We start from the raw sequence: 21,461 nt of genomic DNA, 5'->3' as shown, positions 1-21,461 counted from the left end.
CACCCACACATGTACCATCCTGACTTGGAAATATATTGGCCCTTCCTTCACTGTGGCTGGATCAGAATCCTGGAACTCCCTTCCTAACAGCACTACAGACGTACCTTCACCACATGAGTCTGCAATGGGTTCAAGATGGTGGCTCACCCACCAGTTCTCAAGGGGGCAATAAGGGATGGGGGTAAATGCTGGGCCCGGCCAGCCACGCTCACATTCCTGGGAATGAATGAAAACAAGTATGAGAGGGGATCTTATTGAAATATCGTAGCTTCTGAGGGGGGTGGTGTTTGACAGAGTGGATGCTGAGAGGATATCTCCCCCATCGTGGCGGGGAATCTAGAACTGGGAGGGTTCGGAGGGCATATAGTTTCAGAATTAGGGGGTCTCCCGTTGAAGACGGGGATGAGGAGGAATTTCTTCTCTCAGAGGGAGGTCAGTCTGTGGAGTTCACCCCCCCATACCCCCAGACAGCAGTGGGGGCTGTGGCTCATTGAATATATTCAAGGGGGAGTTACACAGATTTCTGATCAACAAGCGGAGGTTGAGGGTTATGGGAGAGGACATGAAATTGGGCTTGAGGAGACAATCAGATCAGACAGGATGTGAAAGAGGACAGATTCACGGGAGGGTGAGGTTGGGGGAACAGTATCCGGTGAGTTGCTTGTTCAGGGGAGCAATTGGGGATGCAACAAACTGATTGGCTGGTATGTCCACGAGTCCTGTGGTCATATTGAACAGCAGGGTCAGCTCCCGAGCAGTCTGAATGGCCTCCTCCCACTCCCACTCCGTATCATCCTCTGATGAGGGGTTCCTTGCACCAGCTTCAACACCTTCGCCAGATTGGTACTTTAAGTTTGAATGGTTTGGGGAGGGAGTCATGTGATTAGGCCCAGGTATGGGAGTACTGCCGGTGGGGGTGGGATGAGGGGGTGGGGGGGACACTGTGGTGCAGTCTGTGTCCAAAGGCTCAACCTCAGAGAGCTCCAGTGACACTCCATCGTATTACATTAGAAAAAAAATTAATGTAAAGATTTTTTAAAATGTTGACCTGATGGGATTTGAGCACTGCGGCATTTGTTGGCTGTCCCTAATTATCCAGTGAGCTGAGTGTCTGGCTCGGGGTCATTTCCGAGGGGACAGTACAGAGTCAACCACATTGTTGTGTATGTGTGTGTGTGGGTAGAGGGGAGGAGTCTGGAGTTGCATGTAGGCCAGACCAGGATAAGGACAGTAGATTTCCTCTTCCCTAGAAGGGCACATTAGTGAACCAGGTGGGTTTTTATGACGGTTGATGATAGTTTCACAATTACCATGACTGAATCTAGCTTTATAATCCCAGATTTAACTAATTGAATTTAAATTCCACCAGCTGCCCTAATGGGAATTGAACCAGTGTCATCTCAAAGGATTAGGGCCTCTGGATTACTGTCCAGTGACATTATTCACAGTGCCACCCTCTTCAAATTGCTTTTCACATACATAAGGTGTCCCAAAGCATCTCATTTTTGAAGGGTGGCCACTGTTCGAATGTAGAAAAATGTCAGACCCAATCTTTGCACAGCAGGATCCCACTGAGAGCAATGTGCTTACGTTCCACCAGTACTGGCTGAGGGATAAATATTGGCCTCAGAAAGCTGGTGAGAGCTCCGTTCTTCTTCAAGAAATGGCAGCACAGTAGCACAGTGGTTAGCACTGCTGCCTCACAGTGCCAGGGACCTGATTTCCATTCCCAGCTAGGGTCACTGTCTGTGTGGAGTTTGCACATTCTCCTCATGTCTGTGTGGATTTCCTCCGGGTGCTCCAGTTTCCTCCCATGGTCCAAAGATGTGCGGGTTAGGTTGATTGGCTACACTGAAAATTGCCCTTAGTCTCCTGAGATGCATAGGTTAAAGGGTTAGAGGGGTAAATATGTAGGGATATGTGGGTAGGGCCTGGGTGGGATTGTGGTCGGTGCAGAGTTGATGGGCCGAATGGCCTCTTTCTGTACTATAGGGTTTCTATTTCTATGAAATATTGGCCAAGATCTCCCTTCCCTTCACAGGAGCAGCCAGGCAAAAGGCAGCCTTGGTTTAATGTCTGATTCAAAGGACTGACCTTCTGACACTGTGGCTCTCCCTCAGCACTGACTCTCCCACAGTGCAATGCTCCCTCAGCAGTGATCCTCCTACAGTGCAGCGCACCCTCAGCACTCACCTTCCCACAGTGTGGCGCTTTCTCAGTACTGACCCTCCCACAGTGCGGCGCTCCCCCAGCGCTGACCCTCCCAGTGCTGCATTCCCTCAGCACTGACCTTCCTTCCCACAGTGCGGTGTTCTCTCAGCGCTGACCCTCCCACAGTGTGGTGTTCCCTCAGCATTGACCCTCCCACAATGCGGCACTCCCTCAGCACTGACCTTCCCACAGTGCAGCACTCCCTCAGCACTGACCCTCCCACAGTGCGGTGCTCCCTCAGCACTGACCCTCCCACAGTGCGGCATCCCTCAGCACTGACACTCCACAGTGCAGCGCTCGCTCACCCCTGACCCTGAGAGTGTGTGGCACTCCTTCATCATTGACCCTTCGACAGTGCAGCACTCCCTCAGCACTGATTCTCCGACAGTGTGGCGCTCTCTCAGCACACCCTCTGACAGTGCGGAGATCCCTCAGCACTGACCCTCCGACAGCGCGGCGCTCCCTCAGCACTAATCTTCCGACAGTGTGGTGCTCCCTCAGCACTGAGCCTCCAACAGTGCGGCACTCCCTCAGCACTGACCCTCCGACAGTGAGGTGCTCCCTCAGCACTGACTCTCCAACAATGCAGCGCTCCGTCAGCATCAACTCTCTAACAGTGCGGTGCTCCCTCAGCACCGACCCTCTAACATTGCGATGCTCCCTCAAACTGACTCTCTAATAGTGTGGCGCTCCCTCAGCATTGACCCTCTGACAGTGCGGTGCTCCCTCAGCATTGACCCTCAAACAGTGTGGCGCTCTGTCAAACTATTTTCTTGGGTGGCTGTAACTGTTACTCGGGGGCATAACTATAAGGTTCAATGTGGGAGATATAGGAGGGATGTCTGAGGTAGATTCTTTACTCAGAGAATGGTTGGGGTGTGGAATGCACTGCCTGCTGTGATAGTGGAGGCGGACACTTTTTAGGAACTTTCAAGCGGTTATTGGATAGGCACATGGAGCACACCAGAATGATAGGGAGTGGGATAGCTTGATCTTGGGTTCGGACATGGCTCGGTACAACATCGAGGGCTGAAGGGCTTGTACCGCGCTACACTGTTCTATAGTCGATGTTTTAAACACACACATGCATATATGTGTACACACACGCATGACTTTCTCAGACATACATTCACTCACGCACACTTACACTGTCACACACACTCTCTCTCACACGCACACACACTCAAACACAGACACACACACAATCCCATACACACACAAACACACTGTATTCTTAATACACAACATTCACTCAGAAGCGTAAAGCCTCAACAGCTTCATGTGTGCAAGGTGAGAGAGAGAGAGAGATTACCAGATTTTCACGCATCTTTGTGTGGGGAAGTTCTTCCTGATATGCCCCCCCTCCTGAACGGCCCGACGTTCATTTTAAGTTCTGCTGCCCTTGTTTTGTATGCTCCCACTCTCTCCAGCAGGGTAACAATTTCTCTCTGTCGATCCTATTGAATCCACTAATCATCTTAAACCTCCTGGATCAGATCAACCTCTCAATCTTCTCAAGGTAGGGGATGCAAATTCAGTAATAAACAGACTCAGTACAAGCTGAAACGACTGCCTGCTAAATCTACCAATGCTCTGGACATATTAAATCATTTCCTCTGGGTCTTCAATCCAAAGCTATTCTGTAATTTGCTGGCAACTAACGCTATTCAAGCAATTATTTATCACCATGATTCTTCCCTGTGATCACGGAGACAGAGCTGGATTAACATTAGTAGTGCTACAGTCAGTAACACAGGGTGTTGGGGGAGAGGGGTTACTGAGTGACAGTGTGACGGAGCTGGATTAACATCAGTAGAGATACAGTCAGTTACACAGGGTGCTGGGGGGAGAGGGGTTACTGAGTGACAGTGTGAGGGAGCTGGATTAACATCAGTAGAGATACAGTCAGTTACACAGGGTGCTGGGGGGAGAGGGGTTACTGAGTGACAGTGTGAGGGAGGTGGATTAATTTCAGTAGAGATACAGTCTGTAACACAGGGTGCGGCGGGAGAGAGAGGGTACTGAGTGACCATGTTAGGAGGCTGGATTAACACCAATTGGAATAAAGTCAGTAACACAGAGTGCTGGGGGGAGAGGGGTTACTGACTGACAGCATAAGAGAGCTGGATTAAAATCAGTGGAGATACAGTCAGTAACACAGGGTGCTGGAGGGAGGGGTTACTGAGTGACAGTGTGAGGGAGCTGGATTAAAATCAGTAGAGATACGGTCAGTAACACAGGGTGTTGGGGGAGAGGGGTTACTGAGTGACAGTGTGAGGGAGCTGGATTAACATCAGCAGACATACAGTCGGTATCACAGGATGCAGTGGGAGGGGTATACTGAGTGACAGTGTGAGGGAGTTGGATTTATATCATTAGAGATAGTCAGCAACACAGGGTGCTGAGGAGAGAGGGTTTATTGAGTTACTGTGTGAGGGAGCTGAATTAATATCACTGGAGATACAGTCACTAACACAGGGTGCTGGGGGGAAAGGGGTTACTGAGTGACAGTGTGAGAGCTGGGTTAACATCAGTAGAGATACAATCAGTAATACAGGGTGCTGGGGGAGAGGGATTACTGAGTGACAGTGTGGGGGAGCTGGATTAACATCAGTAGAGTTATAGTCAGTAACATGGGGTGCTGGAGAGGAGCTACTGCGTGACAGCATGAGAGAGCTAGATTAACATCAGCAGAGATACAGTCAGTGGGGCATGAGGGGCACTAAATATCAGTGTGACAGAGCTAGACAATGTGATGCTCCCTCAGCACTGACCCTCTTATAATGCGCGTTCCTCAGCACTGACCCTCCCACAGTATGGCGCTCTCTCAAAACTGACCCTCCCACAGTGTGGCGCTCTCTCAACACTGACCCTCCCATAGTGCAGCGCTCCCGCAGTACTGACCCTCCCACAATGCAGTTCAGCCTGAGCCCTGACCCTCCCACAATGTGGCACTCCCTTAGCACTGACCCTCCCACAATGCAGTACTCTCTCAACACTGACCCTCCCACAGTGCGGCGCTCCCTCAGCACTGACCCTCCCACAGCACGGTGCTCCCTTAGCACTGACCCTCCCACAGTGCGGCGCTCTCTCAACACTGACCCTCCGATAATGTGGCGCTCCCTCAGCACTCACCCTCCAACAGTGTGGCGCTGTCTCAGTGCCGACAGTGTGGAGCGATTTGAAAACACGGATGCAGATGTGATCATTGAGATCCTGTTAACTGGGAGCCCATGGTGTTCTCTGAAAATACGACTGCTGGGGCCAGGGATAGTGATGGGTGAACAAGCCTTGATGTGGGTTTAGATCTGAGGCTGATGGAGTTTTGAATATGGTGAGGGTGAAGTCTAAGAAGCTACAGCTCATGCTTTGGGGTGTAGTGACACTCAGAAATTGCTAATCTGACGCCCTTACGTGGCATGGCTATCTAATTTGTGTTGGCCACAAGGACTGGGGCAGAAAGTTTGGCAAGGACTTGCAGGAGCGAGGTGGGGGTGTGTGAGGGGATGGGGGGTGCAGTGTTGCGAATGGGCCTTGTCTGGACACACAATGAGTCATTGTACTCCACTGTACTCCACCCTTGTAGAGAATTCCCCACCCCCAGAATTATGGTTCCTACATCGTTGTATCCCCAATACTTAACTCCCTTAAATATTTGCTCAAATATATCTCCCCACGCCGATGATAAAAACTATCAGTGACACTTTGGGGGAACTCTCATCCCTCTGTGGTACCTGGAATGTCCTTTTATGTGAATCATGTAACATCAGTATTGAGCACAGTGAGTGATTAGGGAGACAAGTGGAATGTTGTCCTTTATTGCGAGAGGGGGAATCAAGTATAAAAGTCAGGAAGTCTTGCTTCAACTGTACAGGGTGTTGGTGTTTCTGCAGTTGGAGTACTGCAAACAGTTTTGGTCTCCTTACTTAAGGAGGGATCTACTCGCATCAAAGGCTGTTCAGGGAAGGTTCACTGAGCCTATTCCTGGGGTGAAGGGGGGTTTTTGTCTTATGAGGTAAAGGTTGAGCAGGTCGGGACCTGAACCCATAGAAGAATGAGAGGGAATCTTATTGAAACATTTCAGATTCTGATGGGGGGGTTTGACAGGGTGGATGCTTTGAAAGTTTAGAACAGGAGGGGAACAAAGTTTCAGAATGAGGGGGTTTCTCAGAGAATCACAGAACTCCTGCAGTGTAGAAGGAGGCCATTCGGTCCATGGAGCCTGCACTGACAACTGTCCACCCAGGCCCTGTCCCTGTAACTTCACATATTTACCCTGATAATCCCACTGGCACTAAGGAGCAATTTAGCATGGGCAATCCACCTACCCCACACATCTTTGCACTGTGGGAAGAAACCAGAGCATCCAGAAGAAACCCACGCAGACACGGGAAGATTGTGCAAACTCCACAAAGACAGTGACCCAAGCAAGGAGTAGTATAGAAGGTGTAATTGCTTAAAAATAAGGAGTTGCTCATTTCAGATGATGATGAGGAGAAATGGTTTCTCTCAGAGGATCATGCATCTTTGCAACACATTTCCTCAAAGGCAGTGGAAACACGGTCTGTTAATGTTTTAAGGCAGTTAGATTTTTGATCAACAAGTGGGTGAAAGGCTCTCAGGGTTACTACTGATCCCAATTTGTATGTTTGCCTGTTCACACTTTACCAAACACAATCACATTGGGCACAATTTCTTACCAGCTCGCTGCACCTGTCGATCAGTGTAGCAAGCCTGGAACACAGCGTGAGAAACCAAAAATCCATTTCACCTCACACCCAGCACAAATCAGATTGCTACTGTCCCAGCCCCACTTTATTGACGAGAATGGCTTCACACTCTGAAGACGGAGATGAGGAGGGTGGTCAGTTCCTCCCCCAGTCCCCCGAGACAGCAGTGGGGGCTGCAGCTCACTGATATACTCAAGGCCGAGTTACACAGACTTCTGATCGACGAGGGATGGCAGGGTGTGGTGTGAGAGGTTATGGAAGGGGCAGGCAGGAAAATATAGTGAGACCTCAATCAGACTTTACTGACAGGAGGCTGAGAGCTTGAGGGGATGGATGGCCTATTCCCTGCTGCTAATTCTCCTAGAGTTTTTGAAGCACGGGAAGAGGCCCTTCAGTGCCTGCGCTGGCCAACAAGCACCGATCCACTCCAATACCATTTTCCAGCTCCGTAGCCTGGTACTCTATGGTGTATCAAAGTTCTGTCCAATTCTTCGGGTCTTCCCCCTGCCGTATCCTTCCATGGAAGAACAGTCTGCCCTCCCAAACCCCACCCATCACCCCACCACTCCCACCCCAATTGCTCCCTGTGTTCTCCAGCCCGCTGTCAGGCAATTTTTTTTGTTCTGTTTGCCGTAGCTCCTGGTGAGTTTAAATGTTCGGAGGCTGGTGTATGTGTTTGAGCACATTCTTGGCGAGCGTCATAGCTGCCCGCTTCTGGTCTCGTGTTCCAGCTTCTCCCCTGTGTTTCTCCTTGTCGTCTCTATCTCTCTCTCTCTTTCTTCGATTTCGTCCACCATCTTGTTTTTTTTTCCCCTTCCTTCCTCACGTCCCCTCCCTCCCTCCCTCGCCCTCCTTTCCTGTGTATGTCTCTGTTGTTTCTGGTCTTTGACTTGATGTATTTTTTTTTCTTGCCACTATAGGTCTGTCCACACACTCCACCAGTATTGCTGCCACTCAGCATCATCCCACAACACCCATCTAGGTAACCCCGTGAGACACACAGATTGCAGGTAAGCATAGTTTGCACCCTGCTCCCCCCCACACCGAAACCACCCACCTCACCCCTTCGCCATTCCCCAGCCACGCCATCTCGCATTTCACACCCACAACCACCCCTTCACCCCCTCTCACCACCTCCTGCCTCTCTCCTCCATCGCCACCCCCACTCACCTTCACCCCACAGTTGTCCGTCCCCAACCACCCCCTGTCACCTCGCAGCCCATTCTCTCCGTTCGCCTCTCACCTATCACCCAGGTGGCCATTTTAATTGCAAGATGTCAGGTGCAGGGCTCAGGGGGATGTTGGGGTGGGGGGGGGGTGGGTGGGTGGAGGTTGGGGGTGGGTGGAGAGAAATCCCAAACCCAACCAATTCCATCCTCCCCTCCCCTTCCACCCCATCTCCGATTCCAATTCCCTATTCTCAGCAGGTGAAACTATGCCTCCCCTATCTGCCAGAACCACACTAACCAACCCATTCCATAATTACACCCCTCCCTGTTGCCTGCCCCCACCCTCTACACCCCACTTCAGAGTAACACCCTTATTCCCCTGCCACCGTTGTCCTGTTCTGCTCTCCCGTTCAGGAATCCAGTGAGCAGAGGGAAAAGGGATTTGCTGACCAAATTGTACATCCTCCGCAAGCCCCTCCTCTCTCGCCCCCCCCACAACCACTGTCAGGTCCCATCTCACCAGCACTGCACCCCTGATCTATTGAGACGGATGGAAGGTTGTCAGATGTGGCAAGTTTTGAACCCTTCCAACCTCTTCTAATCCACCACCAAAACTCCCTTCAACTTCAGGCCCTCACATGGTTAGGCCCTAGGATTCTGAGGCCCCTCTATGAGACCCAGGCTCTCTGGGTATCTTGACAACATGCTGATCCACCAACACCACCCTTCCTCCCCAAGCCCCTCCACCCTTGCCCCATTGTACAGAGGGATGCCCAAATGGGGTGGGCAGGTTAGCTCTATGCACGGCGCAGTTTAAAGATCGACCATTGGCCATTCACTTGCTCTTGGTCACCTGGAGCTGACATTGCCTCTCCACTGCCCTGGGGCTAATTGATTGTGGGGCCAGGGGAGGGGGTAGAGGGGAGAGGACAATTATCGGCCCGGGCCGCTATGACTGCAGGTTCACCAGACAATGTGACAATGTCAGTCCAATGCTCATAGTCTAGACATCAGGAACAGGAGGAGTCCATTCAGCCTCTCTTGAACCTATTACACAGGAACAGGAGGAGGCCATTCAGTCCCTCCTTGAGCTTGTTACACAGGAACAGGAGGAAGCTTTTCAGCCCCTCTCAAGCCTTTTACATAAGGACAGGAGGAGGCCCATTCAGCCTCTTTTGAGCCTTTTACATAGGGACAGGAGGAGACCATTCAGCCCCTCTCAAGCCTGTTACACAGGAACAGGAGGAAGCCATTCAGCCCCTCCCCAACCCACCCACCCTCTCGAGTCTGTTACAGAGGAGCAGGCGGAGCCCATTCAGTCCCTCTTAAGCCTGTTCTATCAGCTGACTTTTCAGCGAATGCCACTCACCCATTTTTGCCCTGATGTTTTTTAATACATCTGGGCAACCAATGACTGACTACCAGTCTGCCTTGAGATCCTGGTCCTCTAATGAAATCTTGGGGGTGGGGGTTGGTGCTGGGCATGGAATTTCCCAATGGGCCATGGGGGCTTGACCTTTATTGGGTCAAAGTCATGAATGGGTTGTACCACTGTTTGTCCAATTGGGGCAAAGTTATGGAAGCGGGTGGGGTCTTGGGGACAGGAAGAGGGTCTCTAATCCCCTAAGCTTTATGAACTTTGACGTCACAAATTCCTCATGCACCCCTCTCCACAGCTATCCCCCTGCACACCACACGCCAAGATTTGGTAGGCACTGATCATTCCCTAGTGCCATCCCGACACTATTAGTCAGCACACATTCCAGGAGGAAATAAAGAACAAAGTACAACACAGGAACAGGCCCTTCAACCCTCCAACTCTGTGGCGATCATGATGCCCTAACTAAAAAAGAACCTTTCTGACCTTACTCAGTCTGTATCCAAAATGTGGACTAGAGCTGGTGGACAGGGAAATGGGAGCTACTGCTCATTGTGTCCCACCCTCCCCGCCAACCCCCTCTCCCACCGCACCACCCTACTCACAAATCCCACCAATGCTACTTTACCAAGGGAGAAGAATTAGCTCACCCAGGACAGGGCAAAGACACCTCCTCCAAATCCATATAGGCACAAATCATGGGGAGTCCAAACATAGGCAATTGGGATTAGCTTAGTGGTTAAAAAGCGGCATCGACAAGATGGACCAAAGGGCCTGTTTCCATGTTGTAAACCTCTATGACTAAATACTGACACACTTTGTGGGGACCCCCTGTAAATAATGACACATTCCCCAAGGACACCTTGTAAATAGTGACACACTCCCCAGGGATTGCATGTAAATACTGACATACTCCCCGGGGACTCTTAAATTCTGACACAACCCCCAAGGACCCCCTGTAAATACTGACATATGCCCTGGGCATCCTCTGTAAATATTGACACACTCCCTGGGGATCTCCTGTACCACTGATACACTCCCATGGGAACACCTTGTATTTACTGACACATTCCCTGGGAATCCCCTCTATAAAACTGACACTTCCCCAGGGACCCTCTGTAAATACTGACACACTTCCCGGGAACCCCCTGTAAAATCTGACACACTCCCCGGGGATCTCCTGTAAAATCTGACACACTCCCCGGGGACTCGCTTAAATTCTGACACACCCCCCAAGGACCCCCTATAAATACTGAGACACTCCCTGGGATCCCCTGTAAAATCTGACACACTCCCTGAAGATCCCCTGTAAATACTGACACATTCCCTGGGGATTTCCATAAATTCTGACACACCCCCCAAGGACTCCCTGTAAATACTGACATACTCCTGGGGATCTCCTGTAAATAGTGACACACTCCCTCAGGGACTCCCTTAAATTCTGACACCCCCCCAAGGACCCCCTGTAAATACTGACACACTCCCAGGGGAACCCACTGTAAATACACTCCCAGGGCAGCCCTCTGTAAATACTGACTCACTCTCCGGTGATCCCCTCTATAAAACTGACACACTCCCCCGGGACCCCCTGTAAATACTGACACACTCCCTGGGGACGCCCTGAAAATATTGACACACTCCCTGGAACCCCCCCACCTGTAAATACTGATATACTCTCCCGGAACACCTCTAAATACTGACTCCCTCCCCAGGGCCCCCTGTAAATACTGACACATGCCCGAGGGACACCCTGTAAATATTGATATGCATCCCAGGAACCCTCCGTAAATACTGACAGACTCACCGGCACCCCCTATAAATAGTGACACACTCCTCTGGGATGCCCTGTAAATACTGACACACTCCCTGGGACCCCCTCTGAATACAGACACCCTCCCCAGGGGCCCCCCTTCTAAATACTGACACAAGCCCCCGGGACCTCCATCTAAATACTAACGTATCCCCCTGGGACACCCCTGTAAATACTGATACAGTCGCCGGGAACTCTCTGTAAACACTGACACACTCCCCTGGGACCTCCTGTAAATATTGACACACTCCCCGGGGCCCCCCTGTAAATACTGACACGGTCCCTGGGAACCACCTGTAAGTGCTGACACACTCCCCAGGGATTGCCTGTAAATACTGGCAGACTTCCCTAGGACCCCTGTAAATATTGACACACTCCCCGGGGACCCCCCTGTAAATACTGACACACCCCCCAGGACCCCCTGAAAATACTGACACACTCCCTCAGTACCCCCTGTAAATTCTGACACAGAGCCCGAGACCTCCTCTAAATAATGACACTCCCCACAGACCTCCTGCAAATACTAACACACTCCCCGTGGACTTCCTGTAAATAGTGATACACTCCCTGGGGATCTCCTGTAAATACTGATACACTCGCCCCTAGACCACCCCCTGTAAATATTGATACACTCGCCCCTAGACCACCCCCTGTAAATATTGATACACTCGCCCCTAGACCACCCCCTGTAAATACTGACACACTCCCTTAGACCCCCTGTAAATACTGACACATTCCCCGGGGGTCCACAGTAAATACTGACCCTCTCCCAGGGGTCCACCCCTGTAAATACTGACACACTCCCCGGGGATCCCTCTGTAAATACTGAAACACTCCCTGGGTACCATCCTGTAAATACTGACACAGTCTGCAGGGACCCTCAGTAAATACTGACACACTTCCCGGGGATACCCTATAAATACTGATACACACTCCAGGGATCCCCTGTAACTACTGACACACTTCCCGGGGACCCCCTATAAATACTGACACACTCCCCAGGGGACCCCCTGTGAATACTGACACACTCCCTGGGTCTGGCCTGTAAATACTGGCACACTCTCTGGGACCCCTGTAAATACTGACACACTCTCTCAAACCCTTGTAAATACTGACACACTCTCCGGGACCCCTGTAAATATTGACACACTCTCTCAGACCCTTGTAAATAGAGTGTGTCAGTATTTACAAGGGTCCGAGAGAGTGTGTCAGTATTTACAGGGGTCCCAGAGAGTGTGTCAGTCTCAGACCCCTGTAAATACTGACACACTCTCTCAGACCCTTGTAAATACTGACACACTCTCTCAGACCCTGTAAGCACTGACACACTCTCCGGGACCTCCCTCCCTCCCCCCCCGCTGCAAATACTGACATACTCCCCAGGGGACACCCTGTAAATATTGGCACACTCCCAGGACCCCTGTAAAGACTGACACACTCTCCCAGACCCTTGTAAATACTGACACATCTCTGGGGATCCCCTATAAATACTGACACACTCCCTGGGACCCCCTGTAAATACTGACACATCCCCTGGGGTCCGCCGCACTGTAAATACTGACACACACACACACACACACACACACACACACACACCGGGGTCATCCTGTAAATACTGACATACTCCCCAGGGACTCCCCCACTGTAGGTACTGACACACTCTCTGGGACACCATGTAAATACTGAAAACTCCTCAGGGAGCCTCCTGTAAATATTGACACACTCCCTGGTTCTCCTTGTAAATATTGACATATTCCCAGGGCCCTCTCCCCCCCCTGTAAATACTGACACATCCCTCTGGGGACCCGCTGTAAATACTGACACCCTCCTCAGGGAGCCATCCTGTAAATACTGACACACTCCCCGGGGACCCCCTGTAAATACTGACACAGTCCCCAGGCACCCCCAGTAAATACTGACACATTCGCCAGTCCAAATATGTGCGGGTTAGGCTGATTGGCCGTGCTAAATTGCCCCTTAGTGTTCTGGAATACATAGGTTAGAGGGATTAGCGGGTAAATGTGTAGGGATATGGAGGTAGGGCCTGGGTGGGATTGTGGTCGGTGCAGACTTGATGGGCCAGATGGCCTCTTTCTGCACTGTAGGGTTCTGTGATTCTATATACTGACACATCCCTGGGGATCCCCTATAAATACTGACACACTCCTCAGGGACCCCCCTGCAAATATTGACACACTCCCCGGGTCCCCTTGTAAATACTAACACACACCCTGGGGACTCCCTGTAAAAAATGACGCACACTCCAGAGACCCCCTCCCCCATAAATACTGACACACACCCTGGGGAACCCCTGTAAATACTGACACACTCCCTGGGGACCGCCTGTAAATACTAAGACATTCCCCGGGGCATTCCTATAAATACTGATACAGTCCCTGGGGATCCCCAGTAAATATTGACACACTCCCTGGCGACACCCTGTAAATACTGACACACTCCTCGGGGACACCTTGTAAATACTGACACACACCCCGGGAACCCCCTGTAAATCCTGACACATTCCCTGGAGACTCCTGTAAATACTGACACACTCCCCGGGGACCCCCTGTAAATACAGACACACTCCCCTGGAACCCTCTGTAAATACTGACACATTCCCCGGGACCCCCTGAAAATACTGACACACTCCCTGGGGATCCCCTGTAAATAATGACACACTCCCCGCTGATCCCTGTAAATGCCGCCCCACTCCCCGGGTACCCCCTGTAAATACTGACACACTCCCTGGGACCCCCTGTAAATACTAACACATTCCCCGCAGATCCTCTGTAAATGTTGACCCACTCCCCGGATAGCTCCTGTAAATACTAACACACTACCTGGGGAGCCCCCTGTAAATACTGACACACTCCCCGGGGTTCCCTGTAAATAATGACTTATACCCTGTGGCCTCCCTGTAAATACTAACCCACTCCCAAGGGACCCCCCTGTAAATACTGACACACTCCCCGGGGATACCCCTGTGAATACTGACACACTCCCCGTGGACCCCCTGTAAATACTGACACTCTCCCCAGGGACCCCCAAATAAATACTGACACACTTTCCAGGGACCCTCTGTAAATACTGACAACTCCCCAGGACCCCCTGGAAATACTGAACTCCCTGGGGACACACCTGTGAATATAGACAGACTCCCTGGTGACCCCTGTAAATACTGACACAATTCCCAAGGACTCTCTGTAAGTGCCAGCATCTCTCCGGGTACCTACTTAAAGGACCCCCTGTAAATACTGAAACACTCGCCATGGACCCATATGTAAATTCTGACATCTCCGGGGACCCTTTGGTAAATGTTGATACACACACTGGGGACCCCTGTAAATACTGACACCTCTGGGGACCCCTCTGTAAATATTGATGCACTCCCCAGAGACCCCCTGTAAACACTGACGCCCCTGAGCATCTCCTGTAAATAATGACTCACTCATCAGGCACATCCTGTAAATAAGGACGCACTCATCGGGGACCTTTTAACGTAGAAACACTGCTTGGGACGTTTGTAGAATCAAATAGGAGCGGACTTTTAGACAACTTATACAAATTCAGAATATGTTAGCGCTCCCTATACTGATTTTCTGTGTATGAATGTTTTGTCCATACTCTGTATTCAGCTTAGTGATCTGCGTTGTTTGCGTCAGTGCATGGCTTCGCATTTCTTGTTACCACGCGCATTAAAGTCTATCAACTTTCTTCGCCTGTGACAAATTTTAACCTTCCCCTCATTGCATCCACACCTCATGTTCCATATTGATGACTTAGTGACAGTGTGAGGGAGCTGCATTAACATCAGTAGAGATACAGTCAGTAACACAGGGTGTTGGGGGAGAGGGGTTACTGAGTGACAGTATGAGGGAGCTGGATTAATATCAGTAGAGAAAGTCAGTAGCACAGGGTGCTGGGGGGAGAGGGGTTACTGATTGACAGTGTGAGGGAGTTGGATTAACATCAGTACAGATACAGTCAGTAACACAGGGTGCTGGGGGGATAGGGGTTACTGAGTGACAGTGTGAGAGAGCTGGATTAACATCAGTAGAGATACAGTCAGTAGCACAGGGTACTGGAGGGAGAGGAGTTACTGAGTGACAGTGTGAGGGAATTGGATTAATGTCAGTAAAGATAAAATCAGTAACACAGGGCCCTGTGTGAGAGGGATTACTGAGTGATAGTGTGAGGGACCTGGTTTAACATAAGGGAAACAATCAGCAACAATCAGGGCATTGGGGCAGAAGGGATTCTGAGAGACAGTGTGCGGATTAACATCAACAGAGATATAATCAGTAATACAGGATGCTGGGGGAGAGGGATAACTGAGTGACAGTGTGAGGGAGTTGGATTAACATCAGTAGAGATACAGTCAGAAACACAGGGTGCTGGGGAGATACGGGTTACTGAGTGATAGTGTGGGGGAGGTGGATTAACATCAGTAAAGATAGTCAGTAACACAGGGTGCTGGGGGGAGAGGGTTACTGAGTGACAGTATCATCACTAGAGATATAGTCAGTAATATAGTGTGCTTGGAGAGATAAGGGCGACTGAGTGATAGTGTGAGGGGAGTTGGATTAACATTAACAGAGATAAAATCAGTAACAAAAGGTTTTGCGAGGTGGAGGTTGGAGTGTGGGGAGTTGTGTGTGATATTGTGAGGGAGCTGGATTATCATCATTAGAAATAAAGTAGTAATGCACCCTCCCCCAGTGCTATGCGTATCTAAGTGTATTAGCCTCAGGAGAGAAACAATTATACAGGGTGCTGGGGGAGAGGGGTTACTAGTGACAGTGTGAGGGAGCTAGGTTAACATCAGTCGAGATACAGTCAGTAATGCAGCGTGCTGCGGGGAGAGGAGTTACTGAGTGACCATGTGAGGGAGTTAGATTAACATCAGGAGAGATACAGACAGTAACACAGGGTGCTGGGGTGAGGGTTTACTGAGTGACAGTGTGAGGGAGCTGGATTAACATCAGTAGAAATACAGACAGTAACACAGGACATTGGGGGAGAGGGATTACTGAGTGATAGTGTAAGGGAGCAGGATTAATATCTGTAGAGATAAAGTAAACAACACGCTCTCCTCCAGTGCTATGCATTAGCAAGTGCATTAACATCTGTCAAGAAACTGTAACACAGGGCTGTGCGGGGTTACTGAGTGACAGTGTGAGGGAGCAGAATGAATATCAACAGAGATGCAGGCTGTTGGGAGAGAGCAGTTACTGAGTGATAGTCTAAGGGAGCTGGATTAATATCAGTAGAAATACAGTCAGTAACACAGGGTGTTGGGGGAGAGGGATTACTGAGTGACAGAGTGAGGGAGCTGGATTAACATCAATAGAGATACAGTCAATTACACAGGGTATAAGGGGAGAGGGGTTATTGAGTGACCGTGTGAGGGAATTCGGTTAACATCAGTAGAAATACAGTAAATTATGCTTTCTTCTCCAGCGCTGTGCAGTACTGAATGACAGTGTGAGGGAGCTGAATTAGCATCAGTTGAGAAACAATCAATTTCACCGGACATTAGGGCAGAAGGGATTCACAGTGACAGTTTGAGGGAGCTGGATTAACATCAGTCAAGAGACAGTCAGTAGCACAGGTTACTGGAGGTGAGATGTTACTGAATGACAGTGTTGAGGGAGCTGGATTAACATCAGTAGAGATGAAGTCAGTAACACAGGGCGCTGAGGGGAGAGGGGTTACTGAGTGACAGTGTGAGGGAGCTGGATTAACATCAGTAGAGATACAGTCAGTAACACAGGATGTTCTGGGGAGACGTAGTACTAAGTGGCAGTGTGAGGAAACTGGGTTAACATCAGTCAAGGTACAGTCAGTCATACAGGGTGCTGGGGGCATAAGGGCTACTGAGTGACAGTGTGAGGGGAGTTGGATTAACATCAACAGAGATACAATCAGTGACAAAGGGTTTTGCGAGGTGGAAGGAGAGAGTGTGGGGAGGGGTATGTGACTTTGTGAGGGAGTTAGTTTATCATCAGTAGAGATAAAATGATTAACACACTCTCCCCCGATGCTGTGCGTATCTAAGTATATTGATATCAGGAGAGAAACAGTTACACAGGGTGCTAGGGGAGAGCGATTACTGAGTGACAGTGCGAGAGAATTGGATTACATTAGTAGAGATACAGTCAGTAACACAGGGTGTTGGGGAGTGGGTTTACTGTGTGACAGTGTGAGGGAGCTGGACTAACATCAGTCGAGATATAGTCAGTAACACGGACGCTAGAGGATAGAAGTTACTCCACGAAAGTATAAGGGAGCTGGATTAACATCAGTAGAGATACAGTCATTAACACAGGGTGCTGCGGGGAGGGGGGTTACTAAGTGACAGTGTGAAGAAGGTGGATTAACCTCAGTAGAGATACAGTCAGTAACACAGGGAGCTGATTGGGGGGAGAGGGGGTACTGTGTGACAGTGTGAGGGAACAGGATTAACATCAGTAGAGATATAGTAAGTAATGCACACCAACCCTAGCACAATGCATCACTGAGTCTATTAACATCAGTAAAAATACAGTCAAACAGGGTGCTGGGGGGTTACAGTGTGAGGCAGCTGGATAACATCAATCGGGTGACAGTCAGTAACAAGGCGCTGGGGGGGATAGGGGTTACTGGGTCATTGTGTGACAGAGCAGAATTAAAATCAGCGGAGATAGTACCACAGACTATTGTATGAGAGCAGTTACTGCATGACAGCGTAAGGGAGTGGATTAACATCAGTAGAGATACAGACAGAAACATGGTGCTAGTAGGAGAGGGGTTACTGCATGATAGTGTGAGTGAGTTGGATTAACATAAGTAGGGATACAGACAGAAACACAGCGTGCTTGGGGGCGGTGGGGAGGGGGAGAGGGGTTATTGAGTGACAGTGTGAGGGATTAACACCAATAGAGATGCAGTGAATAACACAGGACACCGAAAGATAGGGATTACTTAGTGACAGTGTCCAGGAGCTGGATTGACGTCAGTACAGAGTGAGGTTGTGTTGTTGAATAGTAATTGCTGTTTCAAGTGTCAGTGTTGTCTATGTGAGTGTGTGATTGTGTGTATGTGTGTGCGTGAGTGGGTGCGTGTTTCTGTGTGCGTTTGTGTATATTTGTGTGCGTGTCTGTATAATTGTGAGTGAATGTATGTGAAGACAGCTTGGGATTCGGCAATGCTTCCTCGAATGTTTTTTTTCTCTTCCGCATATCTACCCTTGGATTGCAGAATGGACGATGATGATGAAATCCATCAGTTCTGTTGTCCTGCGTCTGAATGCAGCAGTCCGTCTTCGAGGTAACCAGGGGATGGACCATCTCCCCATGCCTCCACCTCCTGTTCCGCCTTCCCTTCTCTCCTAGACTTTGATTATGCCATACCCATTGACATCCAGAGAAACACTCTCACACTCACTCACATATATACTTAGACACCCACACAGACATGCACACTTACATACGCTCAAACTCACACACACTCAAATGACACTCTCATGGACTCACATTCACATAGCCTCACACTCGCACTCACTCTGCACTCACACACATACTAACACACTCAGACTAACACACACTAACACTCACACTAACATGCACTCACACTAACACATTCCTACTAACATGCACTCACACACACACAATCACTAACACACACATTCACACTAACATGCACTCACACTAATACACACAACCACAGACTCACACTAACACATACACTTACACAGATGCACACCCTCTCACGCAGACATTCACATATTCACACACACTTTCACACAGACAGACTTCCTTTAACACACTCACAAACGCATACATATGCACTCTCATACAGATTCACACACTCACATTAGTACATACACGGACACTCAAATGGAACACACAGATTCATGCAAACACTGATGCAAACATACACACAGAGGCTAATAGTCACAAACACACACACACACACACAAACACATGCACAGATACATTTTGTCTCACTCACACATAAAAACACACGTATGCATATATGCAGACACAGAAAAACACATATACACAGAAATACTGTAACACACAAACATATAACCACATTGATTTACTCTCACACAGATGCAAACACATACACAATCACACAAACACATGCTCATACACCCACAGACACATAGGGCGTGATTTTATGGCCTTGCTTGACCCGGGATGGGAAAATCCCGCCCAAGATCAACAGACATTTCTATTGTCCACTCTGATTCCATGGTGGGCACGACAGTAGAATCCTAGCAATGCTGTCTCACTAACACACACAGATAAGAACACACAGACTCATACTCTCAAATACATACAGATACACACTTGCATATACATGCACACACACACACACATATACACACTCCCACGTAGAAACACAGAAAATAGAAGCAGGAGTAGGCCATTTGGCCCATCGTGTCTGTTCACACATACACATACATACATACTCACATATACTCACACACACACATATATACACGTGCATATATACACACACAGGTGAAGAGAAGGGTGCGGTGGGAGCTGGAGGAAACCTCTTTGATTGATCCAACGCCAAAAACCTCACCATCACTCTTCCTGCCTGCCTATGCTTTTGACTCCACTGCCCGTCTTCTGTCTCTCTCTCTCTCTCTCTCTCTGTGTCTCGCTCACGTTCTCTCTGAATGACCGATCTGAACGCAACGACAAGAGGGCTGATTAGGTTGGAAGACGTCAGAACAATTCCTCTGGACTCTAACGGAGTTTTGTGACAGAGGGGGGTGCGCGGCCCTCGACAGGACAATCTCTGAACTTGCTATTTTAACAGGCGGCCGGTTTGCAGGTCCTCCACTTGAAGGAGGGGCAGGGGAAGGGGTTGGTGGGCACCCCCTGAGAAATTACGGGTCATTGGTTTCCACCCTTCGCTGAAGCTTTTCATCCATCTTCCACCTCTCATCTTGCTTTCGGGAACGTTCTCTGTGACTACCGCTGATCTTTGCTGGAAGGCGCCAGATGACCGAATCTCACGTGGGCCAACTGAGGCTCAGGCTTTGTTTTATTTTCTCCCTGCGGTGACTAGGTCACAGGCTTGTGTGTCACCTCTTTTCCCCCGTCAACCCCGCCGCCCCTCGCTCGCAACCGTCCACCAAGGAAGACCTAACGCCTGGATATTTTGCAAACAAGGAGGCAACAGACCCTCAGAGGGAGATGGGAAAATGGGGGTTTGGGAGCTGTGGAAAATGGTGATGAACTCTTGATTCTGAGAGGAAAGGCTGGGGGTGGAATGGCGCCCTCAATCAACTCTCTGTTAGCTTGACCAGGGTCAGGTGGAAGGCAGTGGAAGGTTTTTCAATCCTGCCTCACACCACCCCCCTCCACCCCATCTCACCCATAAAAGCCCCTTTAGAGGCAAGAGACAGTCCCCTGACTCTAGGAAACTCGCCTCCGTTCGCACTCCCGCTTGCTAAAGTTTGCGTTACTCTCTCACAATGCACCTCGCTGCCAGTTTTGCAACCATGAAACAGGAGAGAGGTTACGGCAGCGCAAGAGCCACTCATGTCTGCCCCTTCCCCGAGGGAGAGAAAAACGAGACCCCCTTCCATGACCCCACCCCTCACCCAGCCCTCTCCTGCAACCTGACCCCACTTCTCGCCATATTGGTCCATGGACCTGCAGGTTACAGAGTGTGTTGTACAGAAAGGAAAAGGCATTGATCAGCCGTGTTACGTCTTGCACTTTTTGATCTCACTTTGAGAATGAGAGAGAATTATTCAGTTAACACAACACCTTGGGAACCACACCAGCCTCAGGACACTTTGTATGCAAAGCTAACAATCAGAGGCTGTGGGGATTGTTCCTGGAGCTTATTTCCGGCAAGGTGACTTATCCCATCCAAAATGTCTTTATAAATTGCAGTATTGTACAAGGGGAACAGAAAAACAAAATAATAAATATGCTTTACGTTTCTTTGATTCTCAATGATTAAAAGTTATATATATGGTTGGACTTCCTCCTGTTTTGGCTCTTCTGTCTGCACTCTAATGTCATAACGCCTCCTGGCATGTGGCCCTTACTGCCCCGCAAAGCATGCGCGCACGCTCCCGACCTGGAGAAATGTTGACCACATCACCAAGAGATTTAGATTTACTTCCTGTGCCCATCAGGATGAAACAC

The 21,461-nt window shown here is 49.7% G+C and overlaps 1 protein-coding gene across 1 annotated transcript in view; it reads left to right on the top strand.

The window, feature by feature from the left end:
• The window catches only part of LOC145353487 (uncharacterized), an 80,885-nt gene extending 59,671 nt beyond the window's left edge, over nucleotides 1-21,214 (top strand). The window contains exons 3-4 of the mRNA XM_080204292.1: nucleotides 7,862-7,951; nucleotides 18,538-21,214. Of these exons, the coding sequence (XP_080060418.1) occupies nucleotides 7,862-7,951; nucleotides 18,538-18,610 (163 nt within the window). The 3' untranslated portion in view covers nucleotides 18,611-21,214. The remainder of the gene's footprint in view (nucleotides 1-7,861; nucleotides 7,952-18,537) is intronic.
• The last annotated feature ends 247 nt before the right edge of the window (nucleotides 21,215-21,461 follow it).

The sequence above is a fragment of the Carcharhinus amblyrhynchos genome, chromosome 15 (genome assembly GCF_965287045.1).
Source record: "Carcharhinus amblyrhynchos chromosome 15, sCarAmb.v2.hapA, whole genome shotgun sequence".
Lineage (NCBI taxonomy): Eukaryota > Metazoa > Chordata > Chondrichthyes > Carcharhiniformes > Carcharhinidae > Carcharhinus > Carcharhinus amblyrhynchos.
This window is presented reverse-complemented; position numbering and strand designations above follow the sequence as displayed.